At 30.2% G+C, this 9,470-nt stretch overlaps 1 protein-coding gene across 1 annotated transcript in view; it reads left to right on the top strand.

The window, feature by feature from the left end:
• LOC105617178 (cytoplasmic dynein 1 intermediate chain-like) overlaps positions 1 to 5,504 on the top strand; it is a 23,882-nt gene extending 18,378 nt beyond the window's left edge. The window contains exons 7-13 of the mRNA XM_012198743.1: positions 114 to 161; positions 3,219 to 3,398; positions 3,477 to 3,633; positions 4,059 to 4,431; positions 4,523 to 4,754; positions 4,833 to 5,260; positions 5,343 to 5,504. Coding sequence (XP_012054133.1) covers positions 114 to 161; positions 3,219 to 3,398; positions 3,477 to 3,633; positions 4,059 to 4,431; positions 4,523 to 4,754; positions 4,833 to 5,260; positions 5,343 to 5,504 — 1,580 coding nt within the window. The remainder of the gene's footprint in view (positions 1 to 113; positions 162 to 3,218; positions 3,399 to 3,476; positions 3,634 to 4,058; positions 4,432 to 4,522; positions 4,755 to 4,832; positions 5,261 to 5,342) is intronic.
• The last annotated feature ends 3,966 nt before the right edge of the window (positions 5,505 to 9,470 follow it).

Raw genomic sequence — 9,470 nt, 5'->3', positions numbered from 1 at the left:
TTATATATATATATATATATATATATATATATATATATATATAAAACGTTAAAAACAATTCCGACAAATTGAATATCAAATTGATTGACATTTTCTCTTTTCCCTCCTTCAAGACGAGTACAATCTAAATCCTGGTTTAGAATGGGAGGACGAGTTCACAGGTAGGTACTTTCTCTCTAGAGACGGTTTACTTTACCTAATTATTTCACAAACATGTCCATAATTCTACCTTATACTTTCACAAAGTAATTGCGCCTAAAAATAATTTCGTCACGTAATTTGTCGTCTTTATCTTATCTATGCACTGAAGGGAAGAAATCACCCCTAGCATTTATAAATTGCTTAATTTGTTTTATTGATTTGTTTTATTTTATATATATTTTTTATTACATTTCTTTTTACGCAATCTAGATAAGTTTGCTTTATTGCGCATGCAAAAATATTTTATATTGTTATTTTTTTTAAATAACTTTAATCTACCTAATGACACTGAGGAATATTTAGAATTTAACACTTTAATATTTGATAAAAAATTTATCTTTTTTTAAAATTATTTTTAAGAAGCGACAGAAAATTGTAGATATACTTTATTTTAATTGTCGTACTTGATGTATAGATGTTGTAAATTTAATCGATATTGCATGAGATCTGGAAAGTTGCGTTAAATCGTCTCCACTTGCTATGCATTCGTGTCTGTTTGCTTATTTCAGGCTTCTGAGTAGTTGCATAGGATCGTGATGTCATAAGTGAAAGATAATATGTTGAAATTTCTTGCATGTTATTTGTAAGTAAAGAAAATTTGAATACAAAAGATAATAAGATCACTTTAAAGCACTTGTGAAAATGAATCGAAGCTATCCCTGCTTTATCCTTGTGACAATCAGTAAATAGTTGTAAAAATCACGTAAAAATAGGCTATGCATGCACATTGAATAAACACTGGTAAACGCACTTCACATGTCTTTTAATGATTATTTATTGACTGTCAAGAGAGGTAAGTATAACTTCGGCCCATTTTTACAAGTGTTTTAAAGCGATTTTATTATATTTTGTTTTATCTAAATTCTCTCTCTTTATTTAAAATAACATGCAAAAAATTTTAACGTATCATTTCTTGATTATCACGATCCAATGTGATTAATTATACTCAGGAACCTTAAAGAAGAATTAATTCACACGATCGCGATTATGATCCCACTTCTTTCAACTTCATTTTGATCTTCATTTATTTATCATTGATCATTAAAAGAGAAATAAAACCTCACGCAATTATTACATCCTTACACGTGATTCCAATTGACTATTTAACAAAACAGACTTTTAGCATAAGATTGAAGATAAATTTCCCAGCTTTTGGTGCCATAAATATGATCGTATTTATCAAATTATTTATCACATCACAATTTTGAAAAGTGTGGAGTTGAAGTCACAAAAAAGCAACTTTAAGAGCAAAAATTTATTGCTATTTTAGCGCATTTTAGCATATCTAAAGACACGGAAATGTCTTGACATTAAACAAATACAGCGATGTCATGGACGCGAAACCAGCCGTATTCTTTTATGTGAGCCGGTTGTGATCGAGTCGGATCGAATTATTATATAACGATGTGTGACATATTAGAGAAGTTTCATTCCAAAATTAAATATATATTATTAGGAATATTTTCCTTAACAAGTAAATTTTTTTATTAAAAATTAAATTTTTATTTTGTCGATTATGATTAAAAAGATACTTATTATTAATATAGGATTTATTATATCAAGTTGCGATTTATATATTGGCCATTAGGATCCATATTCAAAAGATCTATCAAAAAAGTATTTTTTTAAGGTCAATATACGGAATCCTTGGTACATTTACTTTTTTTAATTGTTATTCAAAAAGAGATTTTTAGATCACTAAATACTAATTTAATGTCAAAGAGAGTTAATAAAAATTTAACTTTATGTATCAATGTATATATAAATTATTTAAAAAATTCAAACATTTTTCAATTTTATCATTTGCTTTTTGATTTTATTTTAAGTTTATTAATGTTGATATTATGTTAATATTCAAGAATCTGAAGAATTCTTAAATTTGAATGATTAAAAAAATATTTGATAGATTTCTTTAATGATATACATAAGGCGCAATTATAATTCAATAGTCCCTATATTAATTACAAATACTTTTTGAAAAATGTAATTGCTGACGAATTTCTTTTAAAATATATTTAATGTTGATTATAGTAAAACTTCTTTAACATATCGTAATTATAATTTACTATACAAAGTACTTTAAAAATCCTTCTTGCAATTTTTAACTGTAAATTTTTCAAAATTGTAATTGTGATAAAGTGATACATATCGTATTCAGTGCCCAAACTACGGGAAACGATTATTCTTGTTTTTGTGTATTTTTTATTGAACTGTGTAATTACACATTCAGTATATAATTTAATAATTATTAGTAATTACTAATTACTGGTAAAGGGAAAATTAATAATTTCTTATTACTTATATCCACATTCATTTTTATTCGCATTGTTCTACTTTATTGACACTGCATGTCAACAAAGGGTGGAGAGACGCAATTAAAAAAACAAAATGGAAAAATATAAAATCAACGTCATTTATTGACAGTCCACCTTTCGTACATGTATCTAATTTTGCATGTATCTAGGCTCACACTCATAATGTTGTTCCCGTATATATATTACGTTTTTTTCTAGCATGGCATCTAAATTATTTGATATAGCATTTATTAATGCTTCTAGATGTTGCTCCTTCGAAATAAGATTTTTATTAAATATTTGCAAATCAATAGTTACCTGTGCAATTTATTATAGATTAGAGGACGTATATCACTCTGAAGAAAAAACAAATATAATTTTTTCTTTTTTTTTAAAACATGCTAGTATGTGTTTTTCGGTACTTGAAGTATAAAAACAAATACAAAAATATTAGGATTTTAGCAGAATGCACAGTGGTTTTTTTTTTATAGATGTGAATTCAAGATACTATAATAGATTATTGTTCTATAAATGTTTTTCTTTAAAGCGTTTCAATATTTGTCGAAAAGTAACTAGTTTTTTATATAAAAAAAAACAGTACTTCTAAAAGATTTAATAGATTTATTAGAATATTAGCGAATTTTGAATAAATAAGTAGATTAGTAGCTAGGTAGTTATATCCAAGTTAGGATACTTGTGGCGGAACCAGCTTATTCACCACAGTTTTGACATTTGATGATGGCCAAGCCGAAGATGAAGAAAATAGCTTGCCGCACATGGACGGTTTCCAGAGTAAACTTCCACCAGGAATACTTCCTCATGGATTACCGCAAGTTAAGGAGGTTCAGCCTGCTGTTACACAGGTAGAGCAAGAGAAAGAGAAAGAGAAGCCTAAAAAAGAAGGTAAATTATAAATGTTTTATAATTCATCATTTCTGTTAATTGAAAAAAAATTGATCTTGATTTTTATTAATTCTATAGTACGGGAACTTAGTGAAGAAGAAAAGCAAATGATTATTCTATCGGAAGATTTTCAACGATTCCTCGATCGCACTAGCAGAATTATAGAAAGAGCATTGAGCGAATCGGTTGATATCTACACCGATTATGCTGGCACTATGGACGGCGAAGATGGAATGTAAGTAGAAAACTAATTGAAAGATTTTTCATAATAAATTGTTCGCAGATTTTAAGATTCTTATTAATGATTACTAATATTCTTATGAAGATGTTTATTAGCATAAAAAAAGTATTAAACCAGAGTAGTTAATACCACTTTTATTAAATTGTTTGTCAATTTAATAGAAATGTTATCACTACTCTGGTTTTACTTATGATGGTTTGAAGATGAAAAAAGATTTTGGCGCGGAATTTGCAAAAATCAAATATATATATAAATTTACACAGAAATAAATATTTAAGCTAAGATCCGTTTTGACCGAATAAAGAATTCTCGTACATTACATTAAAAGATTTTTTTGTTAATCTTCTTTTGTTTTTAAAGCAATATAGTTGCTTGAGATAGTAAATACGTTCTGCGATATAAGAATTCTGAATTTGTAGGGATGAGAAGAGTCATCAACGACTCTGGCTGAATCGCTCGTTCATCTGTGAGCGATGGTCTCGTAATCGTTGCGTGACCTCCATGGATTGGTCGCCGCAGTTCCCCGAGCTTTTAGCAGCTTCGTACAACAACAACGACGACACTCCGAATGATCCTGACGGTGTATGCCTAATCTGGAACACTAAATTCAAGAAAACAACTCCAGAGTTTATCTTTCACTGTCAGTCACCCGTTATGTCTACCACATTCGCCAGATTCCATCCAAACTTGATTCTGGGCGGCACCTACTCTGGTCAAATCGTATTATGGGACAATCGAGTACAAAAAAGAACTCCCATACAACGCACCCCCTTATCTGCCACTGCGCACACCGTTAGTTACTATTTTTTAACACAGTTTAATTAGCTAATTAGCTCTTGGCTTCTAAGCTTAGAGAATGAGGAAGTCATTATTTATTCTGCAGCATCCAGTATACTGCTTGAACGTCGTTGGAACGCAAAACGCACACAATCTGATTAGCATTTCAACAGATGGCAAATTGTGCTCGTGGAGTCTGGACATGCTGTCACAACCGCAAGAGGCATTGGAATTACACACAAAGCAATCGAAAGCGATCGCCGCTACGTGTTTGGCTTTTCCGCACGGCGATGTTAACAATTTCGTCATGGGAAGTGAGGACGGAACTGTTTACTCGGGTAAGTGTGGTTGTCCATGTACGTGAAAATTAAAGAATAAACTTTAAAAATTATTAACATTTTAACATTTTTGAATAGCCTGCCGGCACGGTAGCCGTGCTGGGTTGACGGAAACATACGAGGGTCATCAGGGACCAGTCACTGGCATTAGCGCACACGCGGTGCAAGGCGGTATAGACTTTTCCCATCTATTTCTGACATCCTCTCTCGACTGGACTATCAAACTCTGGAGTTTGAAAGAGAACAAGCCACTCTATTCTTTCGAGCATAACGGCGACTACGTTTATGACGTTGCTTGGTCTCCAACACATCCGGCGCTGTTCGCTGCTGTTGACGATTCGGGCAGATTGGATTTGTGGAATTTGAATCAGGATACGGAGGTACCCACCGCTAGCGTCGTTGTCGACGGATGTCCTGCTCTGAACAGGGTATCATGGACGCCAAGCGGATTGCATGTCACTGTCGGAGACGATACTGGTAAAATATGGGTGTATGACGTCGCTGAGGTACGTATAGTGATATTTTGATGATTTGGCACTATTGCGTGCTGAAGCTTACATGTTGTACTTAATTTTTTGTTCAATACAGCATCTAGCTCATCCAAGAATTGATGAATGGAACAAATTCTTGTATACGCAACAGGATCTGAAGAATAATAAAGCGGATGAAGAATTGGATAAGCTTAACCTTAGTTCTGGGCCGTCTTCGTTGACATCTATGACATCTATTTCATCAGTTCCTCTTAGATAAAAATTGATATAATTTAATTTGCTCTAGTGATTTAATTGCTCTAATTTTTTATTGCACTGATTACACTTGCAATTGTATAAAGAGCAAGTAAAACTTATAAGTAAAACTTATAAGTAATGTAAGTGTAACAAACAAAATAAAAATAAAGGCAATAAGCGAGCGATTAATATAATAAAGATGTTAAAAATTAATTTATTATATTGTTTGATAAAAAGGACCGTATGCGTTTCAAACTTTTCTTCAGCGATGTTAACGTACACAATTTTTAAAATGAAAACGCAGAAAAAAATTAGAAAAAAATAGCGTAAACATTAGTTATTGAATCAGTTAGAATGTCGACAAGAATCCAAACCGTAAATCAGAACCATATAAGATGTTCGTTGTCGATGTCAAACAATTGTATTCGAATTCTTTGGTCAAAAGTATATGTTATCATATGATAATTAATAGAACGAATTGGATGATGTCATTTTCCCGTTCTTCAGCGAAAATGATACGTCCAGATATTTTTTTGGCCATTGAAGTTATCAATACAAAGATGTGTCAGTCAAAAGATAAATTTTCCAGAATTCCAAGCAAGGAAAAAGTGATATAGAGTCGAATATATGCATTGTACTAATGAGAATTTAGCTTCTTGTCTATAACGAGTCGCAATGTATGTCATAATCATATAAGATATAATCTGAGGAGATTCGGCTGATAATTTTATTGGATGTACTATTGAAAGATTAGTTAGTCGCTAATTTTCTATTCTTCGTTAATAGAAGTTAGCTATATCAAACTCTGCTTTAAAAATAAACATATTATTAACTTCGAACATATATATGTATTATTATAACGTGTTAAATATATTAATAATTATTATAATACAAATATATATATATATATATGTTTAACCAAAATACAATAACAGATATTAGTTGAATAAATCTATATTATTGTAATTGTAAATAAGATTTTGATTGTATTTTTTGAAGGATTATTACAAAATCATATAATTTGTTGAAAAAACTCAAATATATCTTACGTATATATCATACATATACGTTTTATAATATAATTTAGCGATATTGTTGTGGTGTAATAAGACAAGATGAAACGCGCATAACAGCAGTAGCATACTGGGAGGTCAATCAAATTTTAGGTTACTCTCCTACTACGTATTCGCGGGAACGTTTCATTTTGTATTTTTATACTATAGATATTGCCAGCATGATAATATTATTTAATGCCAAATTTAAGAGATTGAAAGAAAACTGATAAGAACATGAAAATAAATATTCTCTGAATTTTAATATTGTAAAATAAAAACACTAATTTATTAAGTTATATAATATATTCATATATTCTTTACTAAAATAATTTGCTCATGTAACTTGTTTTATTTGTTCACTTTTCATAGCTATTTTAAGGCATTATTAAGTATTCATTAAGTATTTTTGCATTTTTAGGTATTCATTAGGTATTCAATTTTTGTAATATTTCGTTTATGTTAATGCAAATGCATGTCATTTATTGTAAAATATCGTAAATAAAATCTTTTTAAATATACATTTCAATTTTCGGTTTAATGCGTGGGGATTTGTTGCATCATTGCCTATATATGAATTATTTAAAAAATTCGAACATTTTTTGATTTCAATATTCGTTATTTTAATTCCTACTTTAAAATCAATACATGAAAAAGATAATTGTCGGAAAAAGAGTCTAAGTAGAATTACCTTTATCCCGCCCATCTCTTCAATTATAAATTGAACATAAATAGAGCATCTCTCTGAAGAAGCGCGAGGCGCAGTGGGAATGCACCAAGTTGTAACCATGAGATTGTCTTTCGAATATCGATAAAATTTTATTTTTTTTCACAATACATTTTTTTTACAATTAACGTTTTTACGATAAATATCCTCCTACAATATGTATTGTTGGGGTTTGTATGAAATCTGTATCGACAATCATTGACAATGTTTTAATCGACACCATTTGACAGATATTGATTTCGCTGACAATATTAATGGACTGACATGATGAAATCACTGACAATGTTTACGTCAACACTTGTTTTACCGATATTGATTTTGTATTTATCTATATATACATATGTATGTAGACTATGTGCACGTCATTAAGAATTTTTTATATATTTGCAGATACGGTGAATGTCACGCATGCACAGCTCGATTTTCCATTAAAAATTCCTTAGTCCCTATTTTCGTCGGTATAAATTTCACAACTAGTAATTTTACACTAATTTTGTCGCAAAAGAAATATTAAATGGAACTATAACGATAGTTGTTTCATTCTTTTACGTAATAAGCACAATGAGTTTGTTAATGCTGTGGGACAGAAATTGTTTTGTCTAATCGTAAAGAACCATATCAAAATTTCATATAATTTGTATTGTTATATCTTTGTAGTGTCATTTATCTAATATATTTCTTTTGCTAGAAAATTACCGATTGTGAAATTAACGGCGAAAATAACATATAAATATAGTATATATGTATAGGTAAACATAAAGTCAATATTGATAAAACGAGTGTCGATGTAAATATTGTCGGTGATTTTATCATATCAATCAATTAAAATATTGTTGGCGAAATCAATGTCGATTAAATGGTGTCGATTAAAACATTGTCGGTGAAATAACTGTCGATGATTTCATACAACCCATCTAATATGATACTTTAATATTGTTTATACACGCGGTATTTAAAATGCATGCTCTTTACAGCATGATGCGAATTTAAACGAATTAAAATTTCGGAAGGGTGTAGAGAATCAATAAATTAAGAAAAAAAAGAATTCTTTAGAGACATATTTGTTTTTATTTCGTTTTGGAGAAAATCGTAAAAAAACAAAACGTATAGTTTTTCTTTTTATACTTATGTATTACTTATTCATTCACATTTATATTTATTTACATTATCACTTGCTTAATATAAATATTGTTCAAAATGTTGGCCTTTTGCAGCAAGTATAGGGATGGTTCGTGTTGTAGCCAAACACTGATCTGGTCAACGTATTGACTCACTGATCCGACACTCTTCTGTCTGGAAATCAGCGCGCATACTCTCACATCGCCTGTGTAAGCATTACATTGCGGAAACCATACACGAAAACCAGTTCAGCATCAGATATTCAACATCAGAATATGTATGCAGCATATGTAACGGGAGTAATTCACTTGATACTTCTGATAACTGACGAATTTATAAGAGAAAAGTAAAAATATAAACGATTAAAATAGTTTTCATCAGCAAACTGAATGTTTTTGTGTATGATTAGCGACAATATAAGGGTTACGACACAGACTTTTGCATAACGCATAATGCATGAGAAAATCAATCAATCAAAGTTGTTCTTTTTCATGAAACAGAAAGAAAGGAAAGATTCTGATTGATTATATTTTGATTCTCTTATGCATTATGCGTTATGTAAGAGTGTGCTGCGTTCATAATACTTCAGAGGCAATGTGAGAATGAAGCAACGTTTGTCTTTTTTTACATTTATACAATAAGTCTGCTCGCGTTACTTGAAATCCCCCTTGAAAATTGTTGCATTTAAAATAAAATTGATATATATTTGGATATTGAAAAGAGAGAAAGCGAAGATGCGAATGCAAAAAGTGCGTGCAAAGCATTTACAGACTTTATTTTCAGACTTGAAATTCTGAGACAGAATTAGAATATTAAATAATATTACATACAAGTTAAATTAATGAGCAATTTAATAGTATTGATGTTAAATATAAGTAAATTCGTAAAGACTCCTTACTAATCACAAAGAAAATAGATAAAATAGGACAATAGGAGATAAAAATTTTGTGTGTATCCACATTGTTTGTTTTGCGCAACAATTGCCGCGCCTGACTCCTATTGCTATATTTTATCTATTCTCTTCGTGTTTAGTATTGATATTCATAGGTACCTTTGTAATAAGCTTTCTTCACACACACACGCGCACACA

Source organism: Atta cephalotes (assembly GCF_000143395.1).
Source record: "Atta cephalotes unplaced genomic scaffold scaffold00012, whole genome shotgun sequence".
In the NCBI taxonomy this organism is placed as follows: domain Eukaryota; kingdom Metazoa; phylum Arthropoda; class Insecta; order Hymenoptera; family Formicidae; genus Atta; species Atta cephalotes.
This window is presented reverse-complemented; position numbering and strand designations above follow the sequence as displayed.